This window comes from Echinops telfairi, unplaced genomic scaffold, assembly GCF_000313985.2.
Source record: "Echinops telfairi isolate 266 unplaced genomic scaffold, ASM31398v2 ScPeMD7_31;HRSCAF=116, whole genome shotgun sequence".
In the NCBI taxonomy this organism is placed as follows: Eukaryota; Metazoa; Chordata; class Mammalia; order Afrosoricida; family Tenrecidae; genus Echinops; species Echinops telfairi.
This window is the reverse complement of record NW_022103928.1, coordinates 45,152,945-45,178,750: the sequence shown is the minus strand read 5'-3', so window position 1 is coordinate 45,178,750 and position 25,806 is coordinate 45,152,945. Positions and strand designations below refer to the sequence as shown.

The following is a 25,806-nucleotide window of genomic DNA, read 5'->3' as shown; positions in this document are numbered from 1 at the left end:
GTGAGACCGGTGTCCCCGAGGACTGGAGACTAGAACACTGAGGACATTGTGAGGAAATGGTGACCCACCTGGTTTGAGGTGGGCTTGGGAGCCGGGGCCGGGCTCTAATTGCGCCTGCCCCAAGTGAGGGGCTTTGTTTGACTGACAGGAGCTGCCCTGGCGGCTGGCTCCCAATTGCAGGGCCAAAGGGACCTTGAAATTCGGGGGGTGACAGAATGGCCAGCCCAGCGCCCTGCTTCCTGATCCACAGCGTCATGGAATAGGACACCAGGGAGGGCTGTGGGATGGGACCTGCACCCTCTGATGAGGCAAAGGGGTGACCCAGGCTCCCAGGCTCTGTTGCACGCAGGACCCTCCGCAGCTGGCTTTGAGAACTAACCTTTGCAAGCGCCTGGGATGACGCGGTTGCAGGCAGGCCACCTGGGGAAGGGAAGCTGCCCAGGGCCATGCAAAGAGGGCCACAGGCCACACCGAAGGAGATGGGCCAACTGACTGCTGGAGGGCTCTGGGAACATTGCAGCTCCATTTCCCAGACACTGCCCAAGCCAAGTGGCAGAGTGCAGAGGTGCTGAGGGCGGTCTGGGAGGCAGGCCTCTGGGACAGAAAGGGTGGCCCTGCCTTCTCACCAGAGGCTCTGAGGTGGGAGGGCCGGGCAGGGTGGGGTAGCAAGCACCCCATTCGACCTGGCCCTCCCAAGAACAGGGCCAGTAAGGTGCTCCTCCTTCTTCACCCAGGCTCAGGAATGTGGTGGGTGGCCCCACCCTGCTTCAGGTGAGCTGTTTCTACTCGCTACAGGAGGCGGGGGCCCCCTTGCCAAGTGCCCAGCCCAGTTTGGGTCTGGGCTACAACCAGCTGGGATGGCCACTCACCTGGGACTCAAGTCTGGGCTCCTAGGGGTGGGCGTGGGTTGGGGGTGCCTGGCTGGGTGTGAATCAAGATGGGAACTAGCCTCCCCTGTTGGTGCAGTGAGGTGAGGAGGGACAGGGCTGAGACCCAGGGGGAATTAAACCTGCACCCCTCACAGTCCTCTTACTTACTGTTAAGACTCTGTTCCACTTTAAGCAAAACAGAACTTTGCTGCTGCTCCCTGAGGACTAGGGTCCCCCTGACAGCAGGGTCCTCAGGCCTCGTCCTCGGTAACGGGACAGTGCTGGACACCGGGAGTGTATTGTGAAGGGGTCAGGGGTGGGGGGTTTGTCTGTCTGTGCGGCGCTGATCCTAATGGACCCACTGTCTCTTCTGCAGACTCATTTGTGAACAGCCAGGAGTGGACCCTGAGCCGTTCTGTGCCGGAGCTGAAAGTGGTGAGTGAGCAGACAGGAGAGGACCTGTGCCCAGACTGAGAGAGGACCTCAGGGCGTGCCCCTCTCTCCAGCCTTTCCCCTACCTTCCCTCCTCTCTCTACCTTCAGCCCTGCTCCCTGCCTGCCCACCCTGCCCTGGCTCTGCCTCATGCCTCCCCAATGGCCTCTTACCCCCTCCCTCAGGGCATTGTAGGGAACCTGTCCAGTGGGAAGTCAGCCCTGGTGCACCGCTATCTGACCGGGACCTATGTCCAGGAGGAGTCCCCTGAGGGTGAGTGTGCTGGCATTTCTGTTGCCCCCCTTCCCTTTGGCTTGCTGTGCACAGGGCTCTCTGGGCCTTGATCCTTCCCTTCCCCTGTCTCCTATCAGTCACCTCCTTAGTGGGAAACTTGGGAAACTTCTCCGATCCCTGGGGCTCTCTCCGCATTTGACCTCTGACCATGACCTTTGTTCCCAGGGGGCCGGTTTAAGAAGGAGATTGTGGTGGATGGTCAAAGCTACCTGCTGCTTATCCGAGATGAAGGAGGGCCTCCCGAGCTCCAGGTGACACCCCTGTGTCATGGCGCCCCTGCTTCAGGTTCCCAGTGTGGGCGGGGAGGGGGAGCCAGGCTGTCCTGACAGGGTCTGCCAGAGAGAGCTCCCCGGTCTGCGGAGCCAGGCAGGGTGGTCACGGAGCATGTGCTCTTCCCCTCAGTTTGCTGCCTGGGTGGACGCCGTGGTGTTTGTGTTCAGCCTGGAAGACGAGATCAGTTTCCAGACGGTCTACAACTACTTCCTTCGGCTCTGCAGCTTCCGCAACGCCAGTGAGGTGCCCATGGTGTTGGTGGGCACTCAAGGTGAGGCGGGGCCCTCCCTGGGGCAGCAGGGGTGGGAGGTAGCAGAGAGGAGGTAGCTATAAAACCTGGGTGGGCAGGCGAGGGCAAGGCCCAGTGCCTCCCACGCCGTTTCCAGCGTTGATGGAGACACAGAGCCTTAGCGAGCCGGCCGTATCTGAAGGCTCCCTTGCTCCACGTCCACTGGACTGCCCTCCCCCCACTGAATCCTGTGGCCCCCATTATCCTGGAGATGGGTGGGGCTATAGGGTTATCTTGCCCTCCTCCTCGAGGATGATACAGAGGGCCCTGGGGACCAGAGAGATGAGTGGGCCGGCCCCACTGAATCTACGTTCAGGGTACGGGTGACAGAGTTGCCATAAGGCTCATGTTCCTGGCACTGAGTTTTTCACTGTCCCGGTTGCATTCTTGTGCAATGCACCCCCTGTGACCGCCCCCTTCCCCCCAACAGATGCCATCAGTGCTGCGAACCCCCGAGTTATTGATGACAGCAGGGCCCGGAAACTCTCTACAGATCTGAAGCGCTGCACCTACTACGAGACGTGCGCGACCTACGGGCTCAACGTGGAGCGGGTCTTCCAGGACGGTAACTTGGCGTGGGGCTTGTGACCGCCAGGGCCGGGGGCCATCCCGCCAGGAGAGCTCTGCGGCATGTGAGGCTCGGCGTCAAGGGGAGGCCCTGTCGGGGCTGACCCTTCTGCCCCGGAGGATATAACCGGCTGCTGTTCCCTGCAGTGGCCCAGAAGGTCGTGGCCTTGCGGAAGAAGCAGCAACTGGCCATCGGACCCTGCAAGTCCTTGCCAAACTCACCCAGCCACTCCGCAGTGTCCACTGCCTCCATCCCAGCTGTGCACCTCAACCAGGTAGGCGCACCTCCTTGCCGCCCGGGTTCCCTCCGCACCGTGCACAGCCCCCGTAGGCTGCGGAAGTCCTTGTCTCTGTGCACCCCCCAGCACCTTCACCTGCCCTGCCCATGTTGCCTGCAGGACTGGCCTCACCCGCAGCCTCGCTTCCCATCCCCCCTCCTCCTGCTACCCCGCTCCCCCAGTCACTCCTGCTGAGGAAACGTGACCTTCGCGGTGGCTAACGAGGTCTCATGAGCTGCTTTTCTGGAACCCACCCTTAGAACTACAAAATGAGGAAGGGATTTTCAGGCTCAGGACCAGGCCTTGACAACTCCAGACAGCCCCCGCCTCCCATTAGTCCCTTGGCCCACGGCTCCCCGAGACTTGATGCTTCATGTGATGGAGGAGGTGCTTGGCAGATCCTTCCCTATGAAGCACCACCCCACCCACACCCACCCCTACTGTGAGGAGGTGTGTGTACAGGGACGGTCCTTGCCACAAAGCGACAGTTGGCTTTTGGTGCCTCGGGAGGTGTCAGGAAGGGACAGTGGCGACTTTTGAGCCAGGTCTTGGCAGCCTTCCTCAAATCATACCACTTGGGTACCTGCCTGCTTCCTGGGCCTGAGACCTGCTTATTTCTGGACCCTGTGTGTGGACCCGCAGCTTGTTGCCTAACCACACGCCCCCACCCTACTCCTGTCTCTGAAGCTACAAACCTGTGGGCTCAGTGGAGGACCAGCTTGACAGCCACTCATCATTAGCACAGCCAAAGGCTATTGCCCTGCCAAGGCTCGGCTGGCAGCCCCTGGCATTCGGAGTGTACCCTGGTTTGCTTTCTCATGAGCCTCTCCCTATAGGACTTCTGAGAGCATGGCAGGGGTTTTCAGAAGCATGCCCACGTGGACAGAAGGGAGGAGGCATGATGGGTCTCTCTCCTGCCTGGGACCAGCTCTACCTGCAACTAGCAGAGTGGGTGCGACTCAGCTGTACAGCAGGGGCCCTGCCCTGAGCAGGAGGAGTGGGGAGGACCAGTGGCAAAAGGCAGTGTTTACCGTATTTATTCACCGTGCGTGCGAGTGCGTGTGGGCACTGAGATTAGTGCGAGGTGACAAAGGAGGACGCTTTCCTTCACTCTGTTGGAAGCCACGTGGGCAGTCGAGGAGCAAGCAGGTGACCCAGAATTGTGGGTGTGTGCTGAGCCCTGGGACAGCACCCAGACTACTGCCAGCCATGTAGTTCCCTGTCCTGTGGCATTTCTTTCTCTACCCTGCAACTTAACTCTGGCTGCAAATCTCTCTCTCTCTTGCTTGCACTCTGCCCTTTCCCCATCACACACGCTGCCTTGAAGCAGACTGCATTCTCTGGAACCTGAACCCCGCCCACCACCCTCTCTTGCATCCCTGACTTTGGGGGAGTCCAGGGTGACCTGCTGCCTCATTCGGCACTAGCACATCTGTGTGCCCAGCCCCCACAGCCTGCCCACTCTCCTGCTCGGGCTCCAATGGGGGGTAGAGAACTTCTGGCCCTGTTGCCCCGAGCCCCCACACATGGGCCTCCGGGAAGAGGGTCTGCTGCCTCCTCCAGGCTCCAGTCTGTGCTTGGCTCGCCACCTGAGACTGTCTTAGAAGCTACCCGACCATCTTAGGCTAGGCCTACCGGCCACCCCTGAGAGAAAGCGAGCTCCACTGGACACAGACCAGGCCCCAGGCCCCACCCCCGCACCCTGCCCGCCTCCTCTGTCCACTCCTGCACCGCCCCCGCGGCAGCGCTCAGCAGCCCTCTCTGTCCTTAGGCCACGAATGGCGGCAGCAGCGCCTTCAGCGACTACTCATCCTCAGTCCCCTCCACCCCCAGCATCAGCCAGCGGGAGCTGCGCATCGAGACCATCGCTGCCTCCTCCACCCCCACACCCATCCGCAAGCAGTCCAAGCGGCGCTCCAACATCTTCACGGTACGTGACCTGCCCGCCTCCTGGCCTGCCTAAGGCTCGCCCTCCATCAGGCCAGGGCTCCAGCCCAGGAGGGTGATGGCCAGCCCCGTGCGTGGGGCCCCAGGCCAGGATGATGCCTCTGTTGACCACAGACACACACACACACACACACAGGGCCCCAGTCTTCCCCACCCACGCCCCAAGCCACTCTCAGACTGCTCCGCTGAGCCTGCGTGGGGCTCCCGCACCACACCCCACATCCCACCCTACCCCTGCCACACACCTACCTTGTGCACAAAGCCCCTTTCGTTCCTTGAGATCTTGGAAATCCTTTGCCAACATGAAGAGGTCCTCGAACGTATCTAGTTGAACTTCCCAGCATCTTTGGTTGGGTAGCTAGTGAACTGGAAGCCAGAACCAGCCCAGGGTTCCACAAAGGGTTAGTTGGCACAGGTAGCACTAGACAGAGCCAGGCTCTGGGCCCCAGGCCCCATCCAGCTCTTTCTTCCATGACCTCACATTACTGAGCAGGAGTGTGCCCCGCCCCCACACACACACACACAAAAAAACCCCTAGGTCTTTACCCCCACCTTGCTGCTCCCCCACTGCCTCATCCTCCCATTTCAGTTCTCCTGGGATTGTCTTGCCCGCCCGCCCTGCTCCCCCAAGGTCCATGTAACCCAGGGCTTCAATTGTGTCCTCTGTTGGGAAGGCCAACCCTCCCACGAAGGCGCACCAGAGCCCCAGCACCTCTCCGTGGGCCCCGTGGGCCCACCCTCACACCACCCTTCCAGCTGGAATTGGGCTGGACTGTTCCGGGAATCTTGGGCCAGGCCAAGGTGGGTGAGCTGGCCATAAATTCTCAGGAGAACACCAGCTGCTGCTGCCCGCCACCCTGTGTCACCCCACCTGCCTCTGCCTGCGTGTGGAGCTGCCCAGCGGGGGCCCTCCGGCCTACGTGCCTTCTAGCCCCTATCCTGATCACACACTCCTGCTGCCGCCTGCTCTGCTTGCGTGCCTGCTGCATCTGCCTGCTGGCTGCGCTGCTGTGGCTGCCGATGCCACTGCCACCCTGGGCTGCTCTGCCTGGGCCCTGCCTGTCTCTGTTCTGTTGGCACCATGAGATGCACTGGGGCTTTGCCTGTTCCCCAGCCTGCGGGTGCTTGCTCCCGACATCACGCCCAGCCATCTCCCACCGCACCATCGCTGGCTCCCCATCTTCCTCCCTCCCTGCCGTAGTAACCCAGGGCCTTCTCTCTCCTCTGCTTCATCACCATCCTTCACCCACCAGCCACCTGGCTTTTCCGCCTTCGACCAGCCCTCTGTCACCTGCCTGGACTGTGGTGACCCCATTCTGCCACCCTTGTTCCCAAGAGCTCATGGCCCAGCCCTGCCCTCTGGGAGGCCTTTCACTCTCTTCCTCTCCCCATGCAGTTTCTTGCTGTCCAGTCTCCCCCAGCAGCTGATCTCTTGGGGGAGGGAGGGGTCACTGCGGGACCCCACCCACTTTCTTCCTGGCTCTTCTGGCATCACTCTCCCAGCAGAGCTGCACCTTCTTGGGTGGGGCACCTCATGCACTGCCCACCCCTGCGCCTGCCTGTGCTGTGGCTCGGGGCCTTCCTGCCCCATGGGCATGGACGTGCGCCTGCAGGCACCCACAGCTCTATGGGCTTGTCTTGTCTCTCTTGTCCCTGCGCCCTTCCTCTGGTGGGAGAACAGCCCCCAGACCCCGACTGAGGGCCACCTGGGTGGGGAGCCGTATTACGACCCAGCTGGGCCAGGCTGCACTTGACTCTTTTATCAGGGACCTGGAGGCAGTGGTCCCTCCCACGCCTCCTTCCTCCTCATAGGGCCAGAGGGGCCAGAGCACTGGGTTCTGGGCCATGCTGCCCAGGCAGGGCCCCTGCCAGAGTAGGTGCTGTGTGGGACTGCTAGGCGACGTGCCCTCTGTGATCCTTTCCCGTGAAGCCTTGCTGCCCCCTTGGCTATCCCTTCCTGCCCTGCTGCTGCTGCAGCAGCTGCCCTGGGCTCCCTGCAAGGGGCCAGCTCCTGAGTGAGTGAGCATGTAAGTGAGTGTGTGAATGAATGAGTGAGCGATCGAGCAGTGGGCAACCCAGCCTCGCCAGGGCATCTGCTCGCAGTGCAACTGTACCACTGCTGCTCGTACCTCCTGCTCTGCTCCTGCTCTGCTCCGCTCCGCTCCGCTCCGCTCCTCTCCTCTCCTCTCCTCTCGTGCTCCACCCTGCCTCTCCCCAGGCACCTGGGTCTCTGCTGACCGACCTGTGCGGGGCTTGAGTGTAACTTGCCAAAATCTCTATTCTTTCGATATTTGCAGATATGCGCCACTGTTTCCAACTTTTCATCAACAAAAAGGCCTTTCCAACTCCTTCCAAATTAGAAGACCAGGTGGTGACACACAGCACCTCTGGACATTGTTCCCTGTCGGGCCGGAGGCGGGCCAGGCCTGGGACTGCTCTCAGATGAGACGCGGCCGCCGCGCTCCCCTCTCCAGAGACCCACAGGAACCTTTGTAACTAACCCCACCCCCAGGGAAAGCTAGGAGCCCTGGAGCCAATGGCTGCCTGCGGGGGGCTGCCTGGGGAGGCGGCCGCAGCCTCCGCCGCACCAGGCCTATGCTGCGTGGAGAAGAAGGGAGCTCACCCCTCGCGCCGTCGGCCGGCCAGCGTGACTGACGCCAGCGTGACAGCATCCCCTCCGGGCAGGGGCGGCCATGCGCCTGCTGCAGCCCGGCTGCTCCTAGGGGGTGCCTTCCTGCCCCTCCCTTCCTCCGCTCCTTCCTGCATGGACTACTGCGCACCTGCTCCTGCTCCGGACGCCGCAGTCACCGCCGCCGCCGCTTGCCTTTCCCCTCTCTCTGGCCTCCCTGTTTCCTAGGATCCGCATTCATTCGGGTGGACTATGTGTGCCCCAAGAGCGTGGAAGGGCGCAGGGCCTCTCTGGGCATCTCTCCTCCCTCCCTCCCTCTCTCTCTCTGTCTCTGTCTCTCTCCGTCCACGGTGCCCATGCACCGTGCCGTGTGGTGCCTGTGCCACAGGGGACAGGCCTCCTGGCCGCGTGTTTCTGGACTCTGCCCACCCCACCCCCCGCCCGATCGTTGTGCCCTATGCCACCAGCCCCTCCTCAGCCCCCGCCATCCACCTGTCCCTGCCCCCCTTCTTTTACACCCCAGCCCCCTGCGCTGCGCGCCTCATGCCCCCGGTATCTCCTGTCCTTGCTCTCTTGTAAGGGGCGGGCCCAGCCCAGTGACCCGTGCTGCTCTGTATGGTGCCGTGTGTAAGAATAAACCCGTTGGAATACTCGTGGCCTCTGTTCCTTCCCACCCCCCGACGCCCCTGCCCACTCACTGCCAGGCCCTGCCCAGGAGGAGGGAGGAAGGAGGGCGGGCTGGGGTTCAGGCAGGCAGTGCCGCCCAGGTTGCTCCAGGGCCTTCTGTAATACGCCGCCTCTCTTCTCTTGCAGTCCCGGAAGGGTGCCGAAGTGGACCGGGAGAGGAAGGCGGCCGAGTGCAAGGTGGACAGCATTGGGAGTGGCCGGGCCATCCCCATCAAGCAGGTCAGCGCACTGCCCACTCTGTGTCCATGGAGTGGGGACTGGGCCTCTGCAGAAGGTGGTCCTTTTCTGAGCTCCTGCACCCTTTCTGAGCGCCAGGTTCCTGGCAACACATGCTGGGAGTGTGTGTCCTCGGTCTCGGCCACTGGAGGGCAGCAGAAAGCCGTTTCTCACCCTGACCTCCCCTCCCGGGCTGAGGACCGGCAATCTCAGGACTTGCTGGGTTTTGCACCCTTTCCTCCCAGAAAAGCAGAGTAACCCAGGGATTGGGCGCTGGGGGAGTGCTGAGGCCGGCCGTAGCCCTGTGGGCAGTCCGGCTCCAGAGCCTGAGGCTCCTTCCTGAGCCTCTGCCCGGTGGTTCTTCCACACCAGCTGCCAGTGGAGCTTGGGCTAGGAAAGGACACTGTGCAGCCAGGGGTGTCTTTGCTCAGAGATACAAAGGGGCTTCAAAAGTCTGCGGAAATGACCTTTTAATTCCATTTTGTTAACTTTTTGATGTGCATACCCCCTCCCCACCAGGCTGTGTGTAAAGGCCACTGGAGGCTGAGCTGCGGGGGAGGGGGGGTTAGGGGGGGAGGCACTGTTCTGGTGCCTGTGCAGGTGGGCTGGGCACAGTGGGCCTGAAGAAGGCTTCAGGGACCTGATGGCCCCCTTCTGGCATCTCATCTCCTCCGTGTTGAAAGGGGGCTGTGTGGGCAGGTTGTATCTCAGAGAAACTGGTGTGGACAGCCTTACCGTGAGCCAGTGTGAGGCTAGCTGGGCTCTCCAGGCACTGAGCAGTGTGCGTGAGACCTGGTGCCCCTCCCCGTGTTCAGAATCAGAGTCCCCGTGCTGACGCTGGGCTTTCCTAAGGCAGAGCCCCCAGTCCCAGAGGGCAGGGTGAGGGACACTGCAGTGACAGACTTCTTGGCTTTTCTGCTTCCCTCCCTCCCTCCAAGTTGTCGCAATATTTATATCTAGTTGGGTCAGCCTGCGTCCTCTCCCACAGACACCTGTTGGTGGTAGGAGTGCACCCAGCCCTGTGCCAGGGGAAGAGTGTGCCCGTGGGCACAGGGCCAGGCGAAGCCCAGTTAGCAGGTGTGTGTGTCTGAGTGTGGTGTGTACACTTAACACACACATACCGAACGCTGTTGACCCACAGGGTAGCTACCCCCCAGCACTTCCGCTACCTGCGGCTGGGCTGGCCAGGGCTGGCTCTTCCTGGCCAGGAAACAAAGCCCTGGGCTAAGTGGTCTATGGGACTTAGTGCTTGTGCATGGGCTTCTGTTCTGACCTGAGGGTCAGTTGGGTCACTTCCCTGTTCGCAGTCTGTCTGCACCCCACGGCGGGGGTGGGGGCGATCTGGGGGGGGCCAGAAAGGTTTCTTGGAGCCTGTTGTTGTCTGGGGCTAGGTGTCATAGGAACGCAGGAGTGAGGTGTAGTGGGTCCTGTCCTTCGCAGCCCCCAGGTGGTGGCGCTGTCTGGGGTGGCGGGATGCAGGTGGGGGCGTCTGGCCGGGCTCCTGCATCCCAGCCCACTTGCCAAGCCTGTGGCCCCCCCACACAATCAGGCCCCCTCCCCTCTGCCACCCCCCTGTCCCTTCTCCCCAGTTCTGTTCCCTCCCCTCCCCCCAGCCCCTGCTGGGAGTGGAGATTACATCGCAGTTGCCATTTGCATTCCCAATCAATCCGGACTCCACAATTAAGGCGGCTGGCGGAGCTGGGAGGGAGGCGGGCGGCGGGAACGGGTCCTCTGGGGGCTGTCGCCTCCGCTCAGCTTCCATCCCGCCCCAGATTGCTTCCTGCTTCACTGTGCGCAGCCTGGCCGGGCCAGGGGGGAGCCAGACCCCTGCAGCTCTTAGGCCTCCTCTGAACAAAGATTTGGGAGGGAGTGGGGTAGAGACCTTCTCTTTCTGCCCAGTGTTCAGCCAGCTTCCAGTCCCCCAGCTAGGGTGAGGGGTGGAGAGCCAGCTGGGTGAGTGGGAGGTGCCGGTAGGCGTTGGGTTCGGTGGTTGAGTGGAGGGTGTCCGGCGGGTGCAGCTCCCTGGCCCTCACGAAGTTCTGGGCCTCCTCCCACACCTCAGCTAATGAGCGTCATTACTGCTGGCTGTGGGCTTCTGCCTCCTGCCCAAGAGGAGGTCAAGGTGAAGGGTAGGGAGGAGTCCTGAGTGGGCCGGGATCTCGGCATTCACTCATCCATCCACTCTCACTGCGCAGTCAGAGGAAGTTCCTAAAGTCTCTCAGTCCACTTTTCCTTATTGTCCTCGGAAGCAGGCCCAGAGAATTCCTGCCATGATGCAAAGTGGGAAGGGAGGGCCAGGCTGGACCCAGGAGAAGAGGTCGGGGGAGGCGAGGGACCATGGGGAAAGGGGTTTCTGGGGCACACCCGTGCGTGCGCATGCCTGCGTGGCTCTTCCTCTGGGAGGCTGGGTCCAACAAGGAGTCGGCCTGTGTTACCATGAGGAGAGGAGGGCAGGGGTGCCTCCCCGCACACCCTCCCCAAACTTCTTTCTTCCCATTTCTGGGGTCAGTGGAGATAAGCCTTCCAGGGAGGTGGGGAGCCTCTTCAGAGCTTGGTGGACACCTGTTCTGGGACTCTTTGCTACAATAAAGGGATACCTGGCCTGTGACTGGGCTGTCATACCCCGAGGTAGATGGGGATGGGGTGGAGGGAGCTATATGAGCTCCTTTAGGGGTCTCAGACAATTGGTCTGTCTGGAGCATCTCCTAAAGGTTACGTCGGGGTCAGGGCTGTTAACCTGCAGCACAGCTCTCAGGAAAGGGGAGGTGGGCTCTGAGGAGGAGGGACTCCTGCTGAAAAGCAGGAAATTGAAATGAAAGTTGCTCTGACCTGCTAGTTTACACCCCTTCCCCCCACTCCCTGTTGGGAAGTGGGGCGCCCATGGGACACCCTAGTCTGCCTTGCTGCTGACTGACAGCTCTATAAGCCACAGCTCTGTGCCTGTCCCCAGGGCTTACTCACACCACAGGTGGGCTACACCCAACCTCCCCACCCCAGCTCTCCCAGTTCCTTCTGCTGGCTACCCAGAGCTGGACCCTCCATCCTATGAGAAGCCATCGTAGGTCCTTTGCTATCTGAGTTCTACCAGCCTCCAAATGGGGGCAGATCACAGCTGCTTCACACCCTCGGGGTGGCACTTAGGGTTGCTCCCCTGCCAGCCCCTGGCCCTAGCCTCAGCCCCACCCCCTGTACCAGGGGCCCTCAGCCCCTGGCCCCTGCTAGCCCAAGGTTTGGAGGGGTGGGGGCCTGTGTTGGGAACTCTCCAGGGAACGCTGCTACTTCTCAGCCTGGGTGGCCCACCATTGTGTGCTCCTGTTCCCTCTGGGGCCCCACCCAGTGCCAGTTCCCCACCTTGTGCCTGCCTGCCTTGTTTGTTTGAGGGAGAGGATCTGGGCGGTGGGGGCGCCAGGGTTCCTTTGAGGGGCCAGCATTTAAGGAGGAGAGTCCATCAGTTGCCAGAAGGAAGCAGAGGTTCTTGTTGGGCATCTCCTGTGTCCTGATGCAGCCTGCCTCCTCTGCCCACTCCCCCGAGCTCTGATGACGGCATCTCAGTGCTCTGCTCAGGCAGACCCCAGCCCGGCTTCAGGTGCCAACACTGTGTCCGTGGGCACAGTGAGCAGCAGGCCGGGCTGTTCGGGAGCTCTGTCACCCTGAGGCTCCTCTTCTTCTTGCCCAGGAGTGATTGCTGAGCCCGAGCGAGAGCACTGGGTCTTCTCTCTGCCCCCCCCACCCCCCACCCCCGCCTGACTGAAGGGAATGGTTGGATAATGCCCCTGCCCTCACTGGAACTCCCCCCTGAATCTATGAGCCTATGCGGACCGCTGTGTCCGTGTCACCTTTGCCCCTTGGAGGTGACGTGGGAGTCGGGCTGGCGCCTCCCTGTGGGGACCAGCACTGGAGCTGGCTGTACTTGTTGCTGACATAGCTCCATGCCCCTTGCCTCCGGAGGGTGGGGGAGGAGGGGGCAACTGGTCGAAGGCTTCTGGAAAAGTGGCCCCGAAGCTGATTGCCAGCAGAGGTCAGGCAGGGGCAGGTGCTACAGGGCCTTTTGCTCCTCCGGCTCTGCTCTAGATCCTCGGACGTTCCTCCACCTAGGCAGGCGGAGGCCCAGGAGCCAGGGGCTTAGATGAAGAGGCCCCAAGATAGCCAGCCATGACCGTCCCCATCCTGGTTTCTGAGCAGACCTCTCTCCTCAGGGCATCCTCCTGAAGCGCAGCGGCAAGTCCCTGAACAAGGAGTGGAAGAAGAAGTACGTGACCCTCTGCGACAACGGACTGCTCACCTACCACCCCAGCCTGCACGTGAGTCCCCGGGGCTGGCAGTGAGGAGGTGGGCGTAGATAGGAGGTGGAGGCCGGCCCCTGGAGCCAGGGGGCTGGCAGACCTCAGGGATCGTGCATTGGTCTTCATTGGACCAGGGGGGACCAGGGAGCTCTGGCCTGTGGCATGCCAGCACGCTGGCCAGGGAGGCTGATGTGCAGTCGCTTGAGCGAGGGAGCAGCCTGGCTGCCCACCCCTGTCTGCATCGTCTGGCCAGCCCTGGCTCCCTTGCTCGGTCCATGCCCGCAACCCAAGCTGACTTCCAGCCCTGGCGGGGCAGTGCCTGCTTGTAGGCCCCGACAGGCAGGCGGGGTGAGGCCCGATCTGCAGGACTCCTAGGAAGACTGTGGGGCCTTGGACAAGTCCCTCATCCGAGGGGTGGGGGTGTCTTTGCAACAGGAGGCATCTGGGGGCACATGGTCTGCGTCCAAGCTGCGGGGGGTGGGGGGGTTACTGACTGTATAGTAGCCCCCGTGGCAACTCTCCCTACCTCTCCTCTCTTCCTCCCCTCCCTGCGTGGCTCCGGCACACAGCTGTCACAGAATCCATCTCTGTCACCACCCCACTGTGGGGCTAATGAGTTCTCCTGCGAACCCCTCAAGCACAGCACGGGGGCCAGCCCCACCCCCAGCCCAGAGGCCCTGAGCTTGCTCGAGAGGGCCCCCAGCTTGCCTTCCGTCCTCACCAGAGGCCACAGAGGCCCACCCTAAGAGATGCTGGGATCCTGTTTGCCCAGCCTGACCCTTGTCCAAAGAGTTCCACCCAGACACATCTACTGAGGAAGGCAAAGCCGGGGTCCCGGCATGGGGAGGACAACCAGCTAGTCTGCTCCCCTGGGTGCCCCTCTTTCCCCCTCCCCCCCACCTCTGTCTTGTCCTCCTGGCTTTTCCTGCTCCGGCCCTCCTGGGACTTCCTCCCGGTCGCACACACACCATGCCCCGTGGGACCCTTCACTCCACCAGGAAGGGGCTGCGTTGGTGCGAGTGGGCAGGCAGGTGGGAGACGCCACTGATGCAATGGAAGCCAGCTTTTGTGTGCACACAGAGACTTTGTCCCCTAGCATCCCCTGGGGGAGAAACCACGGCAGGGCAGAGAGTGTTCTTGGGGCACCCAGAAGCCCAGTGCAGGTGTGGAGTACCCTGACCTGTGACAGCCCCATCTCAGTACCTGACGGGGGCAAGGGAAGGAACCCGTCCCTGAAATCCAAGTGCGTAGGACCTCACCTCTCCCAGCTGAAAGGGCGTCCCCCAGGTTGTCCCCTTACCCTCCTGAAGGGACGAAGTGGCTACTGAGGCACAGCAACGGGCAGGGTGTACTCCAAGATCCTCCTCCCGGGTGACCTGCACCGAAAGCGGGTCCTCGGCCACTCTGTCCGTCCCCAGCAGCGAAAAGCCCACACATGGGCCAGTTTTCCCACGGGGCCCTGCATCCTCCCCTGCCATCCATTCTGCCGTCACAGTGGACCTTCACTCTGCTTGGGGTCAGGAAGAATGAGGCTCGAGGGTCTTGGGGAAGGAGGGAAGGGTCGGGTCGGCTGTTTCATCTTGGGTTTTAGATGGGAAGGAGGGTAAGGGCATGAGGGGTGCCACTTGTGCACAGTTGGGGGTGAGCTCAGACTAGACAGAACTTAGGACTCTAAACCTGTGCCTGACCTGAAGTCCAGGTCCCTGTGTCTCTGACTCTAAACCTGTGCCTGACCCCAACTACCTGTGGCTCTGACCCGTTGCCTCGATTGTTCTGCACTTGCCAAGAGGCTCGCTCTTTGGAAACTGACTGGGTACACCCCTGTAGAGAGGCGCCATTACCGTAGCAGGATGTAGGATAAGTGTTCCTAAGCCCTGGAGACCAGGAGCACTCTTTGCCCAGCACATGTATGGCTGCACACACTCCAGGGCCTGGGACCAGTCCAGTTTAGGGGGCCTAGTTTCTGAAGCTTGCTCTTAGTCTCCCGCAAGGTGAGTTCTGAGAAACCAACCACTCTGGCGACCAGGCCTCAGGCCAGCCCACCTCGCCTCTGCTGCCCTGGCCCACGCAAGTTGCGTGAGGCCATGGGACAGCCCCGTGAGACCACCCCTGCATGGTGTGTCACCGGCTGCCACTCACAGGCCACTTGCTAGCTCCCGACATGCCTGCCCAGATAAACCCAGGAGGAAGCAGCGGGTATAGGCGGCACCACCTGATCGGTGATGCTGTCAGTTGACCCCCAGTCGGTGTCAAGTCGTGGCAGCCTGCCCCACAGGGCAGGGCACTGCCCCAGTGGAGTTCTCAGTGGCTGGTTTCTGGTGTGTTTGCAGTTGATCAACAGGGTAAGCAGCAGAATCGAGACCCGAGCATCCATAACTGGACTTGCCTTCCCGGGGACACACCTGGGGGTGGGCTCGCACCCTCGGCTGTCCAGTTAGAGCCAAGTGTGTGAACCTAGGAGCTGTTCTTCAGCTGCCCACACCCACCCCCCATTCAGAAAAGTTGGGATCCAAACTGGGGGGTTTCAGCAAGCATGCACGTGAAGGCAGAGCCCAGGGCGGCCTGTGCCAGGTTAGGGCAGGCACAGGGCCGGAACTTCTTCGGTTGGAGTGGAGGGGGATCGCTCACCCCATTCCTCACTTTCTGCTGCCTTCCTCCATGGCAGCTATACTCAGGTGCTGCCAGCTGGCCCCTTTGTCCAGTTGGCCAGCCAGAGCAAGCTTTTCCATTCCTGGCCATGGAGGCCCTGCCCTTGCCATGGGCAGCCCGGCCTCCTCCTGGGCGCTTTCACACACCATCTTTGGAACGGAAGGGTCCTACGTGGCCTCCCAGGGCGGGCGCTTCTCACCAGGGCCAGGTCTCCCCTGAGGACTGCCGTGTTGGCGGGGGAGGCCGTCAGGCCAGCTATTGGGGCCCAGGCAGCGCAGATGGAGGAGGAAGCACGGCAGCCGGCCTTGAGCTCTGAGCCCTTCTTGCTTGGCCCGAGAGAACCCGCCATCGCCTCCCCCATTTTGCAGCCAGTGGAGCCATTCACACAATCACCTTCTGTTAATTCTATCTGCAACATCAATTAAATTGTTTGTAGAAACTAATTGAATGTGGCTTAATCACACATCTTAATAGCTTTCCACGCTCTGAACTCGTTGTTAATTCCAGTAATAAAACGAGATGAGAACGCTGGCTGGGTAATTAGCGAGGAGGCTGGGGAAGAAATTGCTGTTTGATGGTGGGTAATAAAGGCAGCCGTGGTGACCGCTCTCCAGAGCAGCCCGCCGCTGCCGCCACGCTCCCTGTTCTGCTGACGGAGGGAAACGCTGTTGCTCTGCCCCTGGGTCCCCGGGTCCCTGCTGTTCTTCCTCACCACCACCCTTCTCTGGGGCTGGGCCCCACCTCTGCGTGCAGCCTGGCGCTCCACGGCCCCTGGAGAGGAGCAGCGGTGGCCACTTTGCCCTGGCAAGAGGTGCCAGCCGGGGGGCTGTCTTTGGAGCTCCAGTTGGACTCTGGGTGCCCCAGCCAGGCTGCTCTTCCCGGCAGTTAAGTTCTGGCTCCTTGGCCCCAAAGTGAGTCCCTCCAGGTAGCCTTATTCTTGGCACAGGTATGGTTAGCTGCTTCCCTCGGTGTGTCCCAAGCCGAGGTCTTCTGGGCCGTCCTGGGGCCTGGAAGCCATGGCAGCTGCAATGACCTCCTTGTGAACTAGAGCAGACTCAAGCCCCTTCCCCCGCAGGAGCGATTGGCAGCTGTGCCTTTGGCCTGGCTAGCTGTTGACGGTCGTCTGGAGGCGGCCAGGCCAAGGCTGCATCTCGATGTGGAGGGGCTGGGGACAAGCTCCTGGGAGAGGCGGGTCGGTCCGGAGCTGTGGGGGTGTGGGTTCTGCCGTCTGCATGGCCAGAGTCAAGAATCAGCCGTGAACTGAGAGCAAGACGGGCCCATAGTCGGCCCGGCGGGAGACCAAGTTGCCGGGGAAGGTGTTGCAGAACGAGCAGGGCCCTGGGATTATTGCCTTCGCAGTCATACCAGGGGCCACCTCACTGAATGCAATTGCAGTCCACTGGGGCAGGGGAGGCCGGGGGAGAACCCCTCTTGGCTAAGGAGCAGGGTGGGTGTTCACGGGCTGTACCGACAGGGGTTGGGGGAGATAGGCTGTGGTTGATTTCTTAGCTCTGGTCTGAGACTGAGTCGCAGTGCCCGTCCTCAGGACCCGGCCCAGGGCTGCAGGGCCCCAAACTGGGAAAGGATGCTCTCCCCTCACCACCACGCATGCTCTTCCCCTTCCCAAGGAAGGGTGTCTACTTCTGAGAGGAAAGAGCAGCGTCGAGAACGCAGGGCAACGCCACGTCCATCCAGAAACAGGAAGAAAAGGCCCTATAGCACCTGCCCCTCCAGCTCCCGGGGCTCCCACTCCCCTCTCATCCATGGTGCCTCCAGGCTGGACGCAGATGGTCCGGAGGGCACCCTGCGTGTTTCCTCTTCTGCACGGAGCACCCCTACACACACACACACACACACACACACACACACACACACACACACACACCCCGTCCTTTGCTGCTTGGAGGCTGCACTCCCTCTGTCTACCTGATGGTCCTCGGTGCTCTTCCAGATCCCAGGGCCACCCTGGGGCCGCAGTGGCAGCCTCCACTCTCTCGCTGCCTCTTCCTCTTCTCAGAAGAGCTGTAGACAGGACCCTCTCCTGAGGCTGAGCCGGGAGGAAATAGGAGAGGGCGGGCTGTCCCCAAAGTGGGCAGGGGGTGAGGAGGGTGTGCAGGGGCATCAGGCTGCATTGAGGCCGGCCCGTGAGTGGAAGCATCTCAGGTACAGAGACCCTCAGAGGCTATCATCAGTGCCGTGCAGCCCCAGGCAGGCAGTGCCCACTTGGCTCTCAGAGCGGGGAGAGTGGAGCCGTGAGCCGTGAGGAGCTGGGGCTTAGGAAACATACGAGACAGCGGCGGCCCTGCTCAGTCAGACCAGCATGGAGGAGCCGGGCCAAAACCTTGGAGTGCAGAATGCTCCACCACCCCCACCCCCCATTCTAGTGGCCCGCGAGGGGCAGCTCTGGACGATGAGGAGCAGCCTGCGTGTGAGTCTGGCTCTGCTGCTGCTGCTTTCATGACGTGACCTGGGGCAGGTGCACTTAACTTTCAGGCCTCAGTTTCTCCATCTGTGAAATAGGTATAAGAGGCTTCCCTTGTAGCTCTGAGTGTCAAGCCTCCATGTGTCAAGTCCTGCAAACACCCACAGCCTTCCCTTTAAACTGCTCGGCCGTCCTAAGAGATGGTGGGTAAGTGGAGTGTCCACAGACGACCGGTGTGCTGACGACCAGCCCTCAGGGCCTAGAGCATGCTCTTGTTCCTGTCCGGTGGACCTGACTGGTCACGGCCAGTGTCGCAGCCATGTAGGTCCCCTTGGTCCCCGCACCTAGACCCACCGCCCAGTGTTACCCCTCGAGCTGTCCCACCCCCACTTGGAAGCTCAGAGCCTAGTCTTGCTTCTGCCTCCTTCCCTGACCTTCTGCCCCCCCGCCTCCCCGGGCTGCCCTGGGCCCCATGTGCATTGACTGGGCACCCAGACTTTGGCTTTAAAAGCCCTTTCCTTCTCCTCTCCCTCCCCTCGGGGGAGACCCTGGCATTTCCCGGGTTAATGCAGCAGACAGGGACACAAGCCCGGCCTTAACACGTCTTCCTCTCCCATGGCCTGTAGGACTACATGCAGAACATCCACGGCAAAGAGATCGACCTGCTTCGGACCACGGTCAAAGTACCCGGGAAGCGGCTGCCCCGCGCCGCCCCAGCCACGGCGCCCGGCACCAGCCCCCGGGCCAGCGGGCTGGAGCGCAGCAGCACCCAGCTGGGCGGGGGCTCAGGTGAGACATGGGAGCAGGAGCTGCGCCCCAGGCTCCCCCATACTGACACCTTCCCCGACACTGCTGCCTGCACACAGTGCACCTATCAGCAGGGGGCGCTGACCTGGCTTGGGTCTCGGAAACAGGGCCCCACAGCTTCTTGTCTGGGAGGTTGCCAACACCAGGCCTGACCGTCTCCCTTCTGATCTGGAGCAAAAGACAGCTAGGCAGGTGCTGGGTGGGGACAAGGATGCTGGCCCGGGTGCCCGACCTCCCGTCAATCAGGGATGTGTGGTGCAGCGTGGCACCTCCGGCTGAGCGGGAAGCTGAGAGAGAGCAGGTTCGGGGGGCAAGGGACGGGGATGCTAGAGGTGAAGAGAACTTACTGTGAGGTGAGTCTCTGCTCAGAAGCCTTGGAGAGATGCTGCCATTGGGCCCCCACCCACAGGCACACAGCCTTCCACAGCTCTGGTCTGCCCCCTACACCTCAGGCGATGGGGAAGATCATCTGTCCTTGGAGCTCCCTGCTTAAGCCCCGAGCTGCCTCCTCATCCCACCTCCCACTGGCCACACTCAACTACCCAGCTTCCCGAGAGTGGCCCTTCCCATACCCAGCTCTTACCCAAGACCTCCAGTGCCGCCTGGAGCCCTTCTTAGGTGCCTCGTGTTGTCCTAGACCATTGGACCACACTCTTCCGGGGCCAGCAGCAGCTCCTCGGGAAGCTGGCCTGCCTGCAGACGGGAAGGCTTGTAGGGCAGCCTTTAGCAGTGTTTCAGCTCAAGTGTACAGCCGTCCCAAGAGGACAGTGCTGGGAGCTGTTGGTCGCAATGGAACAAGGAGGCCTGGGGCACTTAGAGGACTGGACAGGGATACTCAGGCTCCTAGGATGGACGGACAGACGGATGAGACAGGCCAGAACAGAGTGCTGCGGGTGCCATGGGGAACATGGGCTTGGAGGGAGGACTGGAATCTCAGGCCCCATGCCCTGAGCGTACCACGTGAACGAGAGAGAGCGAGAGAACGGGCCTGTAGGCTTTCTCCTTGCCCAGGCTGCCCAGTGTGGAGGCCCCAGTAGTGGGCTGGGCTAGGAGTAGCCCCACCGAATGCTCAGGCCAGGTGCTGTGGGTGGACTCTGAACACCGGCACCCAGTTCCTTCACTCTGTGAGGCTTCCTCCCCCTGGTCGGTGAGGAAGCAGACCCATCGAGATCAGCCAACTTGACCCTGGAGTCAGAAGGAGAGGGAACGGGGGGATTTGGATCCAAGGCCATTGGCCTTCCTCCGAGCCAGCCTGAGCTCAGACGCTGGGACTTGGGGGATCCTGGCGTTACCGTGGTGAGGGGGAGGAGGGAAGCAAAGGAGGCAGCAGTAGTTCGCTCACGCACAAACAGGTGTGCTGGGGAGGGGCCAGCTAGCTGCGCAGACGGGGCCCTAGGAAGCTCTGTGCTCCGCTGCAGGGAGCTTGTTCTCCAGCAGGGCTGGGAGGCGGGCTGCAGCCTCCTCTGGGGTCTCTCTCACTCGTAGTGAAGGAGAGGAAGAGGAGGAGGCTAACCAAGCCAGAGGCAGCGGTTGAGGGCTGACCTGGGAGGCAGGTGGCCAGAAGGTGGTCGGGCTGTTGCCTTGGAGAGGGTGGGAGGCACTAAGCCGAGCTGCTCCCCCGCCCCACCCTGGTGCTTTCTCCTGAGACTGCCAAGCGACACAGCGGGAGGGCAGCACGTGCCCAGTGCCCACACGTGCCCCACCCTCCTGAGCGCACGCGGACGCGCCTGCCTGCTCCGAGCACCAAGCACCACACCGACCCCGTGCACACTCACACACGTCTCTCACTCACCGGGCGATGTTAACATCTCATTATCTTTGTTACTGTAATTACATTATCCGCTGCTTTATGCAGAATTATCCTCCGAGGACTAATTGATGACTCCATGTTTAATTCATTAATCATTAGCATCAAATTCGACAATTACAGTGCACACTGATTGTGGGATTGCAGGCGTAATGAGGGGAGAATTAACAAAGAACAGGAAAGCACCTCCCTCCCTCGGGGCTTGGGACTGGGGGGTCTGGGGAGAAAGTTGGGGCCTAAAATGCCCCTGGACAGGGGGCAAGAGGAGAGAAGCAATTGGGAATTCATTTTTGTTCATTTTTAAAAGCCACAGCCAGTGACTGGCTTCCGACTCATAATGACCTCACTTAGGGGTTTCGAGGCTGTGAGTCTTTGCGGGAGCAGACGCCGTGCAGAGCGGCTGGTGGTGGGTTTGAACCCCTGACTTCATGATTGGCAGTCCAGCCAGGTATCTTAGAAAGCAGGGACTGAGCATTGCTCCCTAAAGACTTAGCCGGGGTGGGGAAGAGGCCCCAGAGACAGGTCAGGCACGTGGTCCAGGGTCATGAAGATGGGGGGGTCGGTGCGCTGGACATGTGACTCCTCAGTGCTACACTACAAGCCATGTGTGTGTCTGGCCCTCTCCGGAGTGTTCTGGAAAATGCAAGAGGAACATAGACCCTGCCTTCCACCTTGACGCATGGCCCACCCCTGGAGCATTGGGAATGTCTGGCCTGTTCTTTCCCACCCAGCTGCTTCAGCTCAGAGCCTCCTGCCCCTGGGCTTTCAGGAACACAATCCTGGGTGTCCCGGGCCTGGTTTGAGGCCTACTGCCCCAAGTCTCCCTAGCTTGACATCGGTGACCTCTGTCCTGCCTTTCCCCCCCAACCTCCAGTGCCCACTACTTTCCCCCTGGGCCGTGGTCCCTGCTGGGCTACAGAAGAGGGTGCTGCGTGGCCCGCTGGAGCCTGGGAGCCCTGTAGCTCTCCCCTGGGCCTCTCCAGAAGGGAAGCCTAAGAAGGGGGCAGAGCCTGGGGAGCCCACTGTCCGTCAGCCCAGCTCCACCCAAGCGGTGGCACCCCTAGAGCCTGTGCTGTTGTTCCTTCACAGGAAGCGAAAGATTGATTCTCTCCTGCCCAACGGGATAATTACTAATACTAATTAGACATAATTACTTAGATTTGATACACTTCTTTCTCGTTAGAATGGCAGCAAATCTGAGGCTGAGCAGATTGCATATACGGCCAAGGGTGCAAGGGGGTGGGAGGAGGGCAGTTCTGGGGAACACGGGGGAGAGAGGCCAGAGCCAAATTCCTGCCTCCTTGCCAAAAACGGGGGGGAGGTGGTGGCCGTCCTGCTTCCTCCCAAGAGTCATCAGATGGGGGCACAGCCTGCGGAGAACCTTGGTGGGGGGGGGCAATGAGCTCCTCCCACTCCCCAGTAAGCCTGGCATTAACTTGGGGAGGGGGTGGCTGGGGGCCAGTGCCCTGCAGGGATTCCTCAGGCACCACCTTGTTTTAAAAACCACACACAAACTGAACTCCCTGCCGTGGATGGGGTTCCAGTTGGAGTGACCCCACAGGACCGAGTAGAACTGCCCGGTGCCGTTAAGTTGCAGAAAGCTTCGCATTTCTCCTGTGGAACGAGGGGTTGTTGAGTCCCATCTGCTAGCCCTGAGTTTCACAGGGCCGGCCCATAGTCACCAGGGCTCCTTCAGGCAGCCTTGTTCTCCAGCCCCAAGCATCCTGGCGGCTACCCCCGGTACCTGTCCTGCTACTTGCTCAACCCAGCTGTGCTCCAACCCCCACCCCGCCTCTGACCCTCCGCCCACCCCCAGGTGCTCCCCACTCGGCCAGCAGCACGTGCCTGCACTCCGACCGCCCCCTCGGCAGCTCGGCCCTGGCAGGCCCGCGCCCAGAAGGGCTGCCCCAGCGCTCCTGCTCCGTCTCCAGTGCAGACCAGTGGAGTGAGGCCACTGCCCTGCCCCTGGGCACCCCGCACCCTGGTGAGTGTGGCTTCTCCGTGGGTGCCCCGCTGAGGGGAACTACCAGGCGGGATTGGCCCGTCAGGGTTCGGGCTGTGGCTGATGCTGGTGTCCTGTCTGTGCTCTTGGCTTGCTGCCCCGACTCGCACCCCCTCCCCTTCCCCCCACATCTTACCTTGACCTTTCTCGCCTCCTGTATCCACCACCACCACCCCAGTCACGCCTCACCCTGAGCACCCAGCTCTTCATGGTCAACACCCCATGCTGAGGCTCATCAGCTTCCCCACGGGGGAGCGTCGTTCTGGGTAGCTGTGTGCTTGAGGTCTCGCATGCGGGCGCGCGCGTACACACACACACCTCCGCACACAATCCTTCTACCACTTCCCAGTCCTTGATCCAGGGACTCTCACCCCCACCCTGCCCATCTTCCTGGACTGCTGCTCACCACCTTCTCTGTGCCGGCCCTGCTTGTGTGTTCTGCTCCCACCTTACCTTTTCCTCTCCCCCCACCCCCGTTGGTTTCGGCTCTGCCCTTCGGTGAGCCTCACCCCTGTCAGCCGGGAGGTGGGTTCCACCTCGCTCTCCTGTGTATGTGCTCCTCTGAGCCAAGGTGTGCAGTGGGAGACAGCCACAGGTGTCCCGGCCGCCAGGCCCGGGCACGCTGTGAGGGGGCAGATGCCCCGGCAGAAGCTTGCTCTCCTGCCCTGCTGGTTTAGCTGGGCAAGTAGGGCCGGGCCTAGTTGCTGCCCCGCCCCACTTCCTTCCCCCCACTGGCCTTCCAAAAGCCTCTCCCAGGTCCCCTGTCCAAGTGGAAACACAAACCCCAGAAGAACTGAACTCCGAGAGGCCTGGTCTCCAGGAGGGAAAGGACTGTGCGGGCATCTGCTGGCACCAGGTCCAGGCCCCGCCTCTCCTTCCAGGGTCCAGGAGCAGAGGGGTGACCAGGGCCCCCCAAGGCTCCCGTGGTCCCCGTCCCAGGGCTTGTTAGCATGGTGAGGCTCAGGCTGGAGGCTCTCATGGAGTCTGGAAGAGGTGGGGAGAGGGAGGGAGGGAGTGTGCGTGTCTGCCTCTAATGAAGTTTGACATTTAGTGGTGAGCGCTGGGTGGGGTGTGGGAGACGGGAGCTTGATTAGCCGCTCTAATTGACAGTAATTAGGCAGCTCCCTGATTGTTTCTAATTCTGCTATTAATTGTGAGGAGCGGGGAATGTGATTGAGGATAAATTTGGTGCGGAGCTCCTGGGGCCCCTTCCACCCTCCAGGCTGCAGACGCCACAGTGCCCCCCACCCCTGTGCCCGCCCCTAGGCAGGCCTGTCACCCCTACTTTCTCCACACGCTGCTCTCCCACATGTCGGTCCTCCAAAACTGCTCCACTTTGGGATGGGCAGACTCTGGGCAGTGCCCCTCACCTTGGGGGAGGTGCTCGCGCACGGGGTGGAGGCTGGGGGGTATTGACTGCTCTGGGCCTTGCTCAGCCACCAGGCAGAGTGGGGCTCCCAGCAGCCAGCTATGGACAAGGCAAAGCCTGGTCTTTCCCGCTGCTCCTGTCCAGCCCACCCGCCCTCGCCTCACCTCTGCCTCCGCTCTCTCTCTCCCACATGTCCCTACCGCTTCTCCTCGGCAGCCGGTGGCCCCACTGAGATCCTCAGCTCCAGCCCCAAGCTGGAGCCCCCCCCATCTCCCCACTCCAACCGGAAGAAGCACCGGCGGAAAAAGAGCACTGGCACCCCCCGCCAAGATGGCCCCACCAGCGCCACCGAAGGTTAGGGGGCCACGGAGGGAAACGGGGGCGCAGGACGGGCACTGACCTCACAGGCACCTGTCTCCTCTTTGATGAAAGTAGTGGCCCAACTTTGGTCAGAAAAGCTCTCTACTTTGCCTGCATGTGAGCTCATTTCTGCTCAGCTTTGAATGAAGGCAGAGAGATTGCCTACCACTCATATTCCTCTCCCAAGTTTTGAGGGCCAGGCACCTGTCTGTCCTCTGTCGCTAACTCTGATGAGCACAGCCCAAACCACCGGTCACTGAGTCAGCTCGAACTCAGAGTGACCCTGTGTCGTGTTTCTGCAGCCATTGAGCACACGGGAGCAGATGGCCTCGTTTTTCTCCTGCAGAGCAGCTAGTGGGTTTGAACCTCTGACTGCGGATAACAGCCCAGTGCCCAGCCCCCAGCACTGTTTGGCTTTCTAGGTGGCCTGAGCCACCCCTCAGTCACCTCCAGATTAGGGGGTCCCAAGTCTTGAAGAAGACATTTGTCCAAAGACCTTTGTCATAGCTTCTAGTGATTCCGGACGGCCCTGATTTTCCCCAAGGTTCCCTTTAAAATGTCCCTCTTCTCACTGACTGGAGTGTCTCTGCTCTCAAGCAAGTTTAACCCACAGGCTCCTGCGTCACCTCCTCCCCTGAGCATCCAGGTCAAGTGTGTGGGTCAGGTGGACAGAGATCACCTTCAGGGAACGCCCTTTTCTTGCCAGCTTTTAGCGTAGCGGGGCCCAGCAGTTCAGGGGGCCCGCCCCCATGCGTGGCCAGGGAGACCGGCAGAGTTCGGAGGCTGTGCCTGAAGGCGAGGTGCGGGCTGGCTGAATTCCCCGGGGCAGAAGAGGCAGTGTCCTCATTTCTCTAGGAAGGCAGCTCTGAGCCCTTGAGATCAGATCCAGTTCAGGAGGGCCTGGGGTCTCAGGGCCCCAGGGAAGGTGCCCAGAGACAGCCCTAGTGGAGCTCTGTCCTCCTGCTGGCTCACCAGCCCCCAGGACAGTCATAGTCCCAGTGGGATGGACCACCCCTGGGCTGGTGGCTTCAGGGGCTGAGAGGCAAGTGTAGAGCGACCTCCCACACCTACCTGGGCTCCTGGCCACCTGTCGTGTCTCCCCTGGATCCCCCAGTTCACAGAGGAGCCTCTCCTCCCCGCCCACCCCCGCCACCCCCAACTTCTTTGCCCTCCCGCCTGTCTCTGCCAGGGTAGTGGGGGAGGGGCTCCGCTCCCAGGGGCCCCACGCCGACGCTGTCAGGAATATTGGGTTTAATGAGCTGCAAAATGAGGCGGCTGCAGCTGACATGTACGGATGGTGCCCACAGCCGCCTCCCACACCCTCCAGCATGGGCCTCCCAGCACCCACTGCACCTCTGCAGACACACACTGCCCCTTCCAGGAAGCGCCCCTGCCCCAGTCCCTGTTCTTATCCCCAAGGAGACCGTAGGTGGCAGAGGAGACAAGTTGAGGTGCACGGTCCAGAGGACCCCTCTTTGCTCCTCAGCCCTTGGGCTGGGGATGGGAGTGGGAATGTGGCCAAGCAAAGTTTCAGGGGCTGAGGGCGGCGTCACCAGCCCTTAGCTGCTCTGTGCTCATTGCACGTGCCCGTCCCCCAGTCACGCCTCACCCTGAGCACCCAGCTCT

General features: G+C 61.5%; 1 protein-coding gene across 1 annotated transcript in view; it reads left to right on the top strand.

Moving 5' to 3' along the window:
- The window catches only part of AGAP3 (ArfGAP with GTPase domain, ankyrin repeat and PH domain 3), a 79,086-nt gene that overhangs the window by 50,772 nt on the left and 2,508 nt on the right, over positions 1 to 25,806 (top strand). The window contains exons 3-15 of the mRNA XM_045290149.1: positions 1,246 to 1,304; positions 1,487 to 1,574; positions 1,761 to 1,846; positions 1,998 to 2,139; positions 2,588 to 2,722; positions 2,872 to 2,999; positions 4,774 to 4,932; positions 8,392 to 8,484; positions 12,678 to 12,782; positions 18,462 to 18,624; positions 22,266 to 22,433; positions 24,037 to 24,174; positions 24,887 to 24,980. Of these exons, the coding sequence (XP_045146084.1) occupies positions 1,246 to 1,304; positions 1,487 to 1,574; positions 1,761 to 1,846; positions 1,998 to 2,139; positions 2,588 to 2,722; positions 2,872 to 2,999; positions 4,774 to 4,932; positions 8,392 to 8,484; positions 12,678 to 12,782; positions 18,462 to 18,624; positions 22,266 to 22,433; positions 24,037 to 24,174; positions 24,887 to 24,980 (1,558 nt within the window). The remainder of the gene's footprint in view (positions 1 to 1,245; positions 1,305 to 1,486; positions 1,575 to 1,760; positions 1,847 to 1,997; positions 2,140 to 2,587; positions 2,723 to 2,871; positions 3,000 to 4,773; positions 4,933 to 8,391; positions 8,485 to 12,677; positions 12,783 to 18,461; positions 18,625 to 22,265; positions 22,434 to 24,036; positions 24,175 to 24,886; positions 24,981 to 25,806) is intronic.